The sequence below is a fragment of the Lycorma delicatula genome, chromosome 7 (genome assembly GCF_047948215.1).
Source record: "Lycorma delicatula isolate Av1 chromosome 7, ASM4794821v1, whole genome shotgun sequence".
NCBI lineage: Eukaryota > Metazoa > Arthropoda > Insecta > Hemiptera > Fulgoridae > Lycorma > Lycorma delicatula.
The window spans coordinates 147,586,306-147,600,235 of record NC_134461.1 but is presented as its reverse complement, the minus strand read 5'-3'; the positions used below and the strand labels follow the sequence as shown (position 1 = coordinate 147,600,235).

The window sequence follows — 13,930 nt, the reverse complement described above, 5'->3', positions numbered from 1 at the left end:
AGTATGGATTTTCAAAATTCAAATCGATTCACAGTGGCTGAAACTTTTTAGAAGTATAACCCTCATGTTAGAACCCTACATTACCGGGTGCATCATAGGATGCATACATATATATGAGGTCTATAAATAAAGTAATGAAACTGGTTCAGAAAAACCTTTTATTTACAATCTAGTTATACATGGACTCTACACCTTCAAGATAGTTCCCTTGGGAAGCCACACAATTCTTCAAACAGTTTTCCCACTCTTCATAGCAGTGTTGGAACTTAGAAACTAGAATATCCTTCATATGGTTGTTAACATCTTTTTTGTTATGTTTTCTACTGTTCCAAAATGGTGTCCATTGAGGTGTTTTTTTAAGTCGGGAACAGGAAAAAGTTGCAGGGACTCAAGTCAGGTGAATAAAATTGTTGTGGAACTATAGGGATGTTATTTTTTTACTAAAAACTCGTTAATTCAGACTGCAGTTTGACAAGGTCCATTGTCATGATGCAGCATCCAGTTGTCTTTGAAGACTGGTCTCACATGGGCAACTCTTTTCTTATATTTAGCTCCTGGCATGACTCGGGAGTATTCACAACTTTGGAAAATGCTTTGTTAAGCTTAATTTAATAAATTAAATAGGGTGTATAGCTTTTAAGTAAGGTCAGTCCATTTCAAATCATTCAGCTAAAAATTAAAATGAAACCCGTCGTCTCAGAATGTCGAGAGAATTTTTTATTTGTTCTATTTGCCACCCTTATTACCATGTAAAGTTTTATTTTGATAACTTAAATACTTTTAAGTTACTAATTATTTAAATTTGTCAAAAAATACATTATTGTTGTTTCTGAGGGATTTAGTGATTATGATGTTGATTTAGTAAAAAACTCATAACTTTTTCTGTAAATATGCATAATAAGGTAAAAATTCATTTAGCAACTTATCACTTAATTGCTGCAGTAAATAAACTCAAACCTGGACTTCATAATTTTTTGTAGAAAAAACATAAAATTTTAACATGCAATTTAAAATAAAAGCCACTATTCATTCAAAAGGCAGCAGTATTCATTACCTACTGTATTTATTTAATTTTGCACATAAATTCATGCATAAGTTTTTGTACAAAGTACCATTTTTTTAAATTAAAACTTTAAACTGTATAATTTAGTTTTGTCTAAACTTTAAAAGTTAACATTCAATGAATTGAATAGAAGCAGTGAACGAAAAAATTTAAAGTCTTTTAAGAATCTTGATGTAGGCTCATTTGCTATTTACACATACTATGTTAGTGGAATTACACAAATGTTTCTTACAATAAAAGTGTTTTGAACTAAACACAAACAACTTGTTATTTATGGACTTGTGTTTGTTTTAACATCTTGTTGTACTGAAGATTGATTGAACTAATTTTCTTGTCTGCATTTAAATGCATCTTCATCCCCTGTCCATAAGAGTTTTCGTGGTTGATCCGTCAGCAACAACTATTTGTATCAGACTAGCTTTAACCTCCACATTAATGGTTTTCCTAATAGTCCTTTCATTAATTTAATAGATTTTTTTTTAAATTTTTGTTACAATTGGAACTCACCTCCTAATTTGATAAGATTTGGAATTTAGGTTATTTAGGACCTAAGTTATTTATTACAGTGAGAAATTTTCATCAGAAACTCCTTTCACCCAAGTTACATTCCACATAAGTTCCATTCATCAGCAAAAATTCTGTAATTCAACAATGCACAAGTGTAAACTACATAATTTTTGGATTAAATAATTTGAAAAAGTTTCTTAATTAAGTTAAAAAGAAAATTAGATTCCCTTAGGACTAGATTAAGTTTAGTTGAAGCTTAAGTGCAGATTAGGTTACGTTGAGTACAATATACATTATTTAAAAAGTAAAGTAGTTGCTTTAAGTGAAATTCAGTTAAGGTTATAGTCAGGGTTAAAACAAAAAATTGCTTATGGTATATAATTCTGTATTCAGGCTAACAATCAGCCACTTTAATATATAATGTTAATTAGTTGAATTTAGTGAGCGAAGCAAGAACAGGAAACACTTGCTTAAAATGTATGGATGTCTTATATTGAAATTGAGTACATGAAATCATTGAACCTAACCTTAACTAAAGCATAACTAAATTCAACTGAATTTCACGTAAACCAAGTTATTTACTTGAAATAATGTATTTTACTATTGTACAGTGTTGAATTACAAAGTTTTAAGTGAGGCTACTGTGTACCTTTTGCTGAGCGACATAACTCAAGTGAAAGATGTTTTTGACAAAAGATTTGAGTTGTAATAGATTTAACAAGATATTGATATATTTAGATTTATCAAATTTAGATTTTACAAGAAATTGAAGGAAATACATTGACTTCCTCCGATACATCTAAAGATGTTAGTGCACGTGTAATTTTATTGCAGGCAATTCAGTCGGTAGCTGATAGTTGAGATGAACTGAAAAGTAGTACTATCAGAAATTGCTCTGCCAAAAGTGGTGATACTAAAACAATCGATGCTGATGACAATGATAGTTTTTTTGCAGCAGCAGGTTCAGAATTTTGAAGCGTTTTCAAATATAGATGAAAAAATACAGTGCTATGATGAGAATGAAACCGATGATGAAGAAATAATTAAAAACATTACTGGTATTCAGCAACTGAACAAGTTTGAAGAAGATGAAGATGAACCCGATGTCAAATGCATATCTACACAAGATCAAAAAAAAATCATTGATGGACTTCAGCAGTATTTTATAAAGAAGGCAGTGAAGGAAGCCTGCTACAAAAATTAAGAATTTGTAGAACCCCAATTATTAAAAGGGAGATGACAAATAAATTTGTTTCAAAAAATCTAAAAAAGAAAGAAACATAAAAGTATTTTTTTTTTTTTTTACTCTTCACAAATAGTAATTGCTACTTTATTTTGTACCTCTATTTTGCTTATCAATCATTTTGTTTTTTTTTCAATTACATAAGATTACAAAAACTATTCAGCAATGCATTGTATCAGAACAGTAGTTCTTTTTAAATGTAATAGGCTTGTTTTTATATGTAACTACGTAATGTAAAAGAATAGTAAATAATGTATTGTATTTTATTAGACACGTATTGTATGGTAGAGTGTTTAAATTTTTAATTTAAAATTTAAATTGTAATTTATAATACTGTTCACGTAATCATAGTGTTAGAAATAAAATTCAACATAGTAAATTGCCAATTCAATTTAAATAATTAGAATACACTCACATATTGTATTTGCGCATAGCTCCTCAGTTTTCATTAATATCGCATAATAGGGCCATTTAGCCCTGGTCCTAAAGTGGTCCGGTTATCCGGAATCTGTATATATATATATATATATATATATATATGTAATGTATTAATTTAGTGGTGTATATGAGCCTGTTACTATTTTACACAAGAGTTACTCGACTGATTGAACTGAAATTTTGCATGAAGGTAGTTTTTGTACCTGGAAAGAACATAGGACTATTGCTGTTATAAAATGTTCCACCATTTCAAGATTGTGGTCATTTTATTCGCTTGCTATAACAATTGGATTATGTTCCTTGTTGATATTGAACTTTTCTACGGTCAAATCGAATTTTGGCTGACCAAATTTTTCAGTTTGCAGACCACTTGTATTTAAAATTAAATTTTCAACGAGAAAGGTTTTGTCCTTTTCGATATCTTTTTTGGTTATTAAAAAAAAGTAGCTTTAAAGGTGTAATTGTGTACAGCATGGTTGCTGAAACAACACAGCTACTATCACTGTTACTTTGTGCAGTGCACAACACCGCACCTGCCTCCGATTATTTGGCTAAAAACCTAAAATAAAAATGAGAAATGAAATTTCACCATCACCTCCTCATGGTATTTGTTGGGTAATGCCAAAAACCTTGCAAAATATTTTTTTACATATATGAAGCACAGGTAACCAGCTATACTATTTTTAAGTTAGGGGCCAACTATTCAAAGTTTGAGAAACCTTCCAACGTTTGAGTCATTTGCTGACCAAAATGTTGTTCTGAAGAAATTACAATATACTGATAGTTTTAATAAATTGAACAGATTTTAATTTTTATTTATCAGTATTATTCTTACAAACATGAGGATAATGAAAACAGTGAGGGTTCAGTGGAAGAAGCCCCCTGACCAGCTATTAGGTAAATAAATAATTGTTTTATTTTGATTACATATTTATATATTATGTAGATCTATTCATAGTAAGATAAAAAATAATTTTTAAAGATTTTCAGTACCAGGATTGTTCAGAAAGTTTACGAAAGAGATGGTGGAAATACATCTGACCAAATTAATATGATATTTGTCAAGTATGAGTCATCAGATGGTGTGCTGCAAAGTTTCAAATGTTTAATTTTAGATAATTGCTTATGGCGATCAACTAAAGCAAACAAGTTTTGACATTTTCTGAAAGTAGCTAAAATTGAAGTTTGAGCTGTCATAAAGTACTTTGTTTTAAAAAATATATCCCTTGCGAACATACAAAAAAGATTAGATTCCACTTTAAAGAATTCTTCCCCTTCATTTTTGATGATAAAAAAAGGGCACTGCTGAATTTAAATGTGGCTATTCATCCAGTGAAGATGATGAACATCATCATCAAATCAGTCTTAGTGATTTTTGGATGTCCCAAGACTGATCAAATCGTTACAAAAATCGATAACTGGAACTCAAAATGAACACCAACTGAAGGTATCAGAGCTTGTTGACCTCGTCGTGACAATAGATTGTGTCTACTACATTTTACACAATGTTTTGGGTATGAAAAAGCTTTCAGCTCAATGGGTGCCATGTTTATTAATAGTCAACCAAAAACACGTTTGACTGAGCACTTCTCAAAAGCGTTAAGACTTATTTAAATCCAATTCTGCTGAGTTTCTTCAACATTTTATAGCAGTAGATGAAACATAAATTCACTGTTTTACAAAGACCTAACATTGGGAGGAAGCAGGGGAAAGTATGTCAAGGAAAGAATAAACAGTTCCATCTGCAAGAAAAGACATAGCTGCAGTTTTTTTTGGGATTCTCATAGTGTGACGCTCATAGAATACATAGAAAAAGACAGGACCATCACTTGCTTCACTATTGAACTGATTGTACTATTCAGGCTAAACATCCATTTTTCTAAAAAATTTTATTTTCACTTTGATAATGCATCTGCATACACCTCAGGCTGGTGCAAAACGCCGCGGTCTATGCTTCAAAGTGCTTCCACATTTGCTGGATTTGACTCCCAGCAATTACTTCCTCTTCCCAAAACTAAAGAAATAATTCACCGGATGAAAATTCACTTGAAATGATGTGGTCAAAGCTGAGGCAAACACTTGTTTTGCAGAGTTGTATAAATCTCTTTACATTGGTGTTATTAAAAAGTTGGAAAATTGTTGGTCTAAATATATTGAATTGCAAGGTAACAATTTTGTGTTTTCTGTCAGGCTGAGGAGTTTTCTGAACGATTATTGTGTATAAAATTCCTACAGCCAATCCAATGCTTAAACGATCTAACACTCATGTAAATATACATTCTACAGGATCTTAACTCCAAACTCCACCCGTTGGTTACGTTGTTAACTTTAAAATTTGTACAATTATATGTGTGGTCAATTTTATTGATTGTTATTTAAAAAAAGGATTTTATTTTTAATCTTCTCATAATTAATTGGATTTTTTTTATTACAGGACATTGGTGTAGAAACATTTGCCGACTCAATTATGGGAAATCAAGAGGATAGATTTCAGACTACAAAAATCATGAACTGCAATAAATGTAAAGAGAACGGAACGTGTAATCACTTTGACAAACAGAAATGTGATGTTTGTAACCAAACTAATATTTATACGGACAAAAGAAATTATAAATGTAATTTTTGTGAAAAGTCTTTCAAGCAGAATGCTTATTTGAAGAAACATCTCGATATTCATTTCAGTAAGAAAAGATTCACTTGTAATGTCTGTCAGAAGTCATTTCATCAGAGTGGTAATTTGAAGATACATCTTGCTATTCATACTGGCGAGAAAAAATATATGTGTAATTTTTGTCCTAAGACGTTTGTTCAGAATAGTAATTTAAAGACTCATCTTACCGTTCATACTGGTGAAAAAAAATTCAATTGCAATTTTTGTGAAAAATCTTTTAATAGGAAAGGCGATTTAGAGAGACATATTAATAATATTCATAGGAAAGAGAAAAAATTTTCATGTCATTTTTGTCCTAAGACTTTTATTCAAAGTAGTGATTTAAAGACGCACATCGTCATACATACCGGTGAAAATCAATTTAAGTGCAATTTTTGTCAAAAGTCTTTTAATTATGATACTGATTTGAAGAAACATATCTCCCTCCATGTGGGTGAGGAAAATTTCAAATGTAATTTTTGTAAAAAGTCTTTTAATAAGAAAGGTGATTTAGGGAAACATATTAATATTCATAGGAAAGACTATTCTATAAAAAACTATTCTGTAATTTTTAAAAGAATGTAAATATCTTTAAAATTAAAAAAAAATTACATTTTAAAATTGTTTTTAAAAAATCAGACTTGGCAAGTAATCATGAAGATTCTAAACAAACATTCTGAAATTTTTAAACTGAGTTTTTAAAGTCAACTATTTATCACATTTCATATTATTATGTGTTGGTTCAACAATTATCGCTGTACCAAATTTCAAGTTACTATTATGTCCCATCAAAAAGCTGAAATCTTAAAATGGCTATAATACCCTACCTTACTGATACCATTAAATTCAAAATTTTATGGCATCAATAATTCCATGTATAAAACATTTGAATGAAATGTGAATTGTTAATGTCCAGGCAGTGCAGATATGTTTATGAAAGTACAGACCAACTTACTTAAGTGACTTATCATTCTAGAATTTTCCAATGGTTTTTTGTTGCAGGAGATAATGGAGCATCAATTTTTGCAAAATGATGCAAAAAACATCAAAACATTTTTTCAAAACATGCAAAAACATTTTTTTTACACCCAAATTTGATTTATTACCGTGCTTTCCCTGATATGCAGCTGCTGCAGTAGGTATATAGGTGTTCCCGGAGATGTGGCTAAACTTAAGGAACTGATACAAGACATCAAAGTAAACAAAAAAGTTTATATGAAAAAATACCTTATCTACATTTTATCCTGCCCACCATTTTGTGTTGTCAATTAAAATTTAAATCTTATGAACATATTGAAATATTTCAATAATATTCCATGTTCAGTACAATGGTGAGCTTAGAGTGGCGACGATTACTACCTAACCTAAAAACATGTTCCTTAGTAATCTTCCTTACGAAATAATTGTTCTATTTTTAACAAATGAATGCACCATTTTGAAATGAAATATAGTTGGCTAATTCTATACTATACATTGTAAAATGTAATAACGGATGACAAAAGTAATTTACTGTGTAATTATCTTTTACTAATTACACAGTAAATATTGCTATAGATGGTTATTACTGTAACTTTAATTACTTATTGGAAAATGAATTATCTGTAATTCCTCAGCTAGAACACTCTCTTCCTGTTATCACTATCTTCAGTGTAATTGTCACTATTATCACTGCTAGTACATAAAGAGACAATGAAAGAGTTTGTCAGAGAATTTATTAACGATTCTTAGCTCCAATATTCACCTTCGATTTTTTTAACCTTTTCACAGTAAGGTTTCCAGTGTTCATCACTCATCAAATTCATTTTAACTTCACACAGTTTCTGCACTTCTGACAACTTAAACGTTGTGGCTCGCAACATTTCATTTGCCTCTGATCATACCATCTCGATTAGATTTAAATTAATATGGTAAGGTCAAAGCTACAGAACTTGATGCTCACTTCTTTCCAACAATTCGTCAAATCTCTATTGTTTTCTGTTACTTTAGTTCAAGTTAATTCGTTTATACAATTTTGGGTTAAGCTTTTGAGACGATAATGGAATGTGATGTTTCTGTAGCAAAGTCATCTTGTTTCTTGCTTGATGATAGTGGAAGTTTTTCAGAAAATGTATTATGTATGAAATGGAATATTGTATAAATACTACAGACTCAGGAGGATGGTGAGAAACTAATTTTTCTTTCAGCTAATTTTTGTTTCGTCGTGGTAATCACTATTTTTTTATTTGGCTGTCCCAAGTTAATATTGCATTTAGAATAAAGTCCATTTCACCTCTGGCGTTATAATTATAATTAGGCGTTTCTTACCTTCATTTATTGGTAAATGAAGTCCTGCACTGCTTTCGTTAGCCCATGATTTTGCCGTTTAATGAGATGATAAAACATAGGATTCATCTAACTACATGATCCCTGGTTATTTTCTAAAATCACCGATTGCCCGCAGATATGAAATCCTTTTCTGCCTGATATCATGTTTTTCAACTAACATTATCCTTTCGTTTTCTGTTTTGCTCCTCTTAAAACCTAATTCTTTCAAAATTATTCTTAAATAGTTTTACTGCTGTTAAAATTAATTTTAGTTTTCAATTCTTTACAGAATTTGTTAACTATTGGCAACTCCCCTATGTTTGAGTGAAATTCATTCACAGTTTGCCTAAGCGCACCTTTATCAAAGTCATCTAATGTGGTAACCGGTTTACAACATTTTTTTTCTTTTTCAGGGTAATAAGCGAACATTCTGACCTCTTTGATCAAAGAAGTTCTATTTTTTCTTTTCTTAGGCTTTGAACCCAAATCCAGGAAACACCACAGGCAGCTGCTGTTCTCCCTTCATACTTCTGTATAGCAATTAAGTGCTTGTCACTTTTTAGTTTTCCTACAGCTAAAGATACATCTAAGTCGGTTATTTTGTTTTATATTCACAAAGGAATTGGTCTTATTATACAATTTGAACGACGTTTATACGATCTAAAATGTTTTATTTAGACTAGAAAGAATATGACAATTTTTTTCTCAGAAATATGCTTGTGTCTGTGACTTGTCTATTATAATTACTATGACGATTATGGATTTATTTATTATTTACAAAAATAGCTGATCTTAGCAGCAACATATCAATGTATTTTAAACATAATAAATTATGATATACAGCACACAAAAAGAAGGAATTTGTGGTCATAAATACGTTACTTTTACTTGAGGTCTATAAATATCTTTTCTGACAAATGATATCGGTAAACATGTAACGCATAACGATTCGTAATGAATAACAGTATACAGTAAAAATGGTTTTTTGTCAATCTGAATACCTTTTTCAGTGGTGGGGATTTCTATAAAACATACTTTTTTGAATCTACTTTCACTTATACTGACATATGTTACTAATCTGTGATTTATGACACGGGTTTTTCATCATATTTTGCCCAATTTCAACCGATTTGCTTGAAAGTATTATTTTTTAAATCAGCAAACTATGTTTCATAAACAAAAAGCAAAAAAAAATTCTGCAATTAAATTATCATAATTTTTGTTGTTACAAGCATAAAAAATATCCAATCTTAATGTTTTTTTTTTGGTCAGAATCTGTTAAATCTCTTTAATATACTGTAATTTTTTTCACAAAAGGGTAGCATAAGACTATGAAGGGAGACAATCAGATACCAACATATTTTTGCAGAGCGCTAATCAACCGCGGATCATTGTGATGGGAGAAGGTTAAAAACAAATTTAGGGAATATATGCATGCATGAAAGATAACTGTAAATTGTCATTGTGTTGTTAAACAATTAAACCAAATTTCCATTACCAGCATACAAATAACTTAAATTTTAGAAATAAATATAGAAGTAATAACTAGAATAGATAAAAATCTATTAACTACAAAATAAATTATGAGAATGATGGTTTATTGCTAAAATAAATATAATTATTTATTCTCATCTTACTCTGAATACAACAATGTTTTTATTTACATTTAATTTTTTTACTTTCTCACCTATATGTATGCCGCTACAGCAGTAATGGGAAAGTATATACACACTGATAAAAAAATGGGCTTTTTAGAATTTTGTGTCTCAAGTTAAGAAAAATAAATTTAACCAAAAAAATGGATTTAAATAAATCGTAAATAATCTGCAAAAAAAAATTTATTCCAATGCTCCAAGTCCAAAAAATTTATTTTTGTTACAAGGACATCGTGCATATGTACATTATGTACGAGGGTTATTTTTTTTTCAAGGTCCGATCGTTCACGAAATTAAAACCACAGTGAAAATAAAAAATTTTTTATTTGTAACAAGTACTTACATAGTTACGCTATTTCTCTACACAGTCGCCGCTCTGATTTAGAGATTTGTTGTAGCGTGGTACCAACTTTCCAATACCCTTGTCATAGAATGGACCGCCTGTGTTTTTACGCTGGTCTGCAGCTCGATGTCAATGCCAAAATGTTGTCCTCCTAGCCATCGTTTCATGTGAGCAAAGAGGTGAAAATCGGATGGAGCCAAGTCCAGGCTGTATGGTGGGTGATCAAATAATTCCCGACGAAAATGCTGCAGGCGCTTCTTTGTTACAGCTGCAGTGTGCGGCCGAGCATTGTCATGGAGAAAGACAATGCCTGATGATAACATTCCTCACCGCTTATTCTGGATCGCCCTTCGTAGACGTTGAAGAGTCACGCAGTATGAGGCTGCAGTGATGGTCGTGCCGCGTTCCATGAATTCCACCAAGAGAACTCCATTCCGGTCCCAAAACACAGTAGCCGTATGCTTTCTGTTGGAGAAGGTTCGCTTGAACTTCTTTGGTTTACTGTGAGAATGAGAATGCATGCATCCGCTGTTTAGATTGTTCGTTTGTTTCTTCAGTTTCTAGATGTACCCGTGTCTCGTCTCCTGTGACCATTTTGTTAACAAAATCTTCTCCTTCATTGCGGTAGCGCTGGAGAAATGTTAGGGAGGCGTCCATTCTCATTGTTTTGTGATGGTCGGACAGTATCTTGGGAACCCATCTCGCACGCAGTTTGCGGTTCTGAAGTCTCTCACTCGCAATGGTGTAGAGAGCCGACCTTGAAATTTCAGGAAACAAATCACATAATACACAAATTGTGAACCGATGATTTTCTCGAATCGCCTCATTCACTCGCTCAATGAGATCATTGGTTGACACTCGCTTCCTTCCCTGACCGCCTACATCATGAACATCTGTACATTCTGCTTTAAAGTTCCCGCACCAATGTTGCACTTTGCCGTCATTCATTGAAGTTTCACCGTACACATTACTTATTCGTCGATAAATTTCAGCCGCATTAACACCCCTCAGCCTTAAGAAATCGAATTACCGCACGCACTTCACACTTGGCGAGATATGCTATTGTTGTAGACATGTTTACGTGCTAGCTGCGTGTTCAGAACTAAACTAAGTGACGTGGCGTGATTGAAGGCCATACTAGAGATGCTGCGCAACACATATGCGCAAAGGTTCATCCAATTTTTGCGCGGGTTTTTATTTTGCAACCGATCGGACCTTGAAAAAAAAAATAACCCTCGTATATGGCCTGTATTTGGGTTATAACTCTGGACCCTATTAGACAATTCTCTTCAAACTTTGTAGACACGTACTACCTTTTTGGGGAAAGAATGTATTAAATTTTTGAGACTGGAAAAAGGAGTAGGGAGGTGCTATGGCAAAAATAAAATTTTAAATAAAATATAAATTTTAGCGAAAACGTTTTCTCACCGAAGTTAAAGTGCTTTTTATCAAGATTACAAAAATTTTTATTTACTATTCAACCCCTTCCCAAAAACTGACTATATGTGTTTCTTTTTGTTTAGCTATATCTTGCTTCAAAAAGAAGTTAATGGAGGTTTTTTCATCTGTATTTTCTACATCAATATGCATTCCTATATAAACATTTTTTTACCATCTCACTCCAATCGTCTGACATAATAAAAAGTATTTTTTTTTAAATTTGTATCCATCTCACAAGATGCATTTAAAATGTAAAAATGTTATTTTTTTAGTACCTACCCTTTAATTATTTCAACAAAAAAAAACAAAATTAGCCAAAACTTATCATTCTCTTACTAGAAAATTAGAAACTTTTTTTTACTTAGAATTACGACTATGTATTTTTTTTAGTTCTTTTTTAAGTGTATATCACTACTTAATGATAGTTTTTTAGAAGTTGGTTTTACCTCAATGCTTTCCACTTGTATGGGAGCCCCAAAAATGAAAAAAATTATTTTTTTTTAAATTTCATATTTTTAATGTTCAGAGTCATAAAATAATTTAATACTCCTCCTGATGGGGGAACTCCCAAATTTAAAGAAGAAAATCAAAACATTTTTAAATTCAATTTTTAATTTATTTAAAATCAATTTTAGTAAATATTTTCATCATTAAAAAAAGCCTCTTGATGTACAAGTCCCAAATTTTCACACAGTTGAAAAAATATTTTTCAAAATTGTGAAATTAATATTAAAAGTTTTGGATATTGATTTATTTTGTTGAACATCTTGGCTTCAAAAGTTTAAAGTTTTAAATATAATCAACCCAATCTCCACGGTGGAGTGGTAGTGCCTTGGCATTTTATCCAGAGGTCCTGGGTTCGAATCCTGATCAGGCATGGCATTCATATGGTACAAAATTCCATTTCTGTATCTCTCACAGAACTTCAAGCTTATGTCGTGATATTGTCAAAAGAAAAGAAAAAACTAATTTTATATTTTACTTATTGGCATAGCCAGAATGTTTTTTTCAAAAATGTGTTTATTTTAATTTTGAACGGGTAAGAGCTGGCTACGAATTGCCAGCTTTTTTTGATGATGAAGTGAAATTAGATTGGTTAACAGAAAAATATTTTAAACACTCTATCAGCATTTCAAGGTGGTTTAGATTTATATCGATTGTTTGAATAATAATTACTTTTATTTATATTGATTGTTGTAAATTAAAATTTAACGTAAATGTTCAAGGTTGAATTCTAGTTACCCTCTTCAAATCATACAGACATTCGTATCACAGATAATCTTAGACAACCTATTTTTTTTAGATATAAATTTAATGAGAGTCCTAAGCTAGAAATTATATTCAATATAATAAAGCATGAAAGTATGGGATAAAAGTGTACGCATTTGTAGATGCCCATACTTTTTCACAAGTAAACTGGAATTATGTGGTGGGCAATAGCCTCATTTTATTCAAAATGATGCCAGCAGTGTGGTGAAACGTCTTATTGAACCCATAGACAATACAGAGTGTAATATAACTATGTACAACTACTTTACTAATGTCCGTCTTGCAAACGATTTATTTCAAAATCATATACTGACTATTGTAGGCACGATTCACAAGAACAAACCTCAAATCCCGATTGAACTCATTGTTATTAGGGATCGTTCTATGAAATCCTCTTTGTTTGCATTTGGAAAACGCCCCAGCAATTGCCTACTGACTTCATATTTCCCCCAAGAATGGCAAAAACATCTTCCTGGTTTCAACAATGCATAACAATGATGCCGTTGATCTAGGAGACTTGAAACCAGAACTTAAAACATTTTATAATTCCACAAAGGAAAGTGTGCTCATTATGGATCACTTGAAAAGCGAGTATGATGGTTTCTGGAATCAGTAATATCCATATTGAACATTGGCGCTATAAACTCTCAGATAGTGTTTAGATCAAACACACAAGTCTCACCCAGCTGGCAAAATTCCTGGTGCAGCCAACCCTCATTAGAAGGGCAATCCTCCTACTACATCTTCATGTCAGCTTTAAGCAAAAAGTACAGCAGGTAGCACAACTTTCCTGACCACCACCAACAAACTCTTATATGGAAGGCCATGCTTTCTACTGCGCCATGTACAAAAACGATTTATGCAGTATCAATGCGGCAGCTGTTCATCGCCTAGATGTAAAGAGCACACAGCAAAGACTGTTCCGACTTGTTTGCAGCGTAATGAACACGAAGAAAATGAATGAAATAAAAAAGGAACACTAAAAATAAATTCATAATGTGCTTCAATATTGATTCAA

At 31.6% G+C, this 13,930-nt stretch overlaps 1 protein-coding gene across 1 annotated transcript in view; it reads left to right on the top strand.

Annotated features, from left to right (window-relative positions):
- The window catches only part of LOC142327413 (uncharacterized), a 557,292-nt gene extending 550,806 nt beyond the window's left edge, over positions 1–6,486 (top strand). Inside the window, exon 13 of the mRNA XM_075370452.1 lies at positions 5,686–6,486. Coding sequence (XP_075226567.1) covers positions 5,686–6,486 — 801 coding nt within the window. The remainder of the gene's footprint in view (positions 1–5,685) is intronic.
- Positions 6,487–13,930: the final 7,444 nt, after the last annotated feature.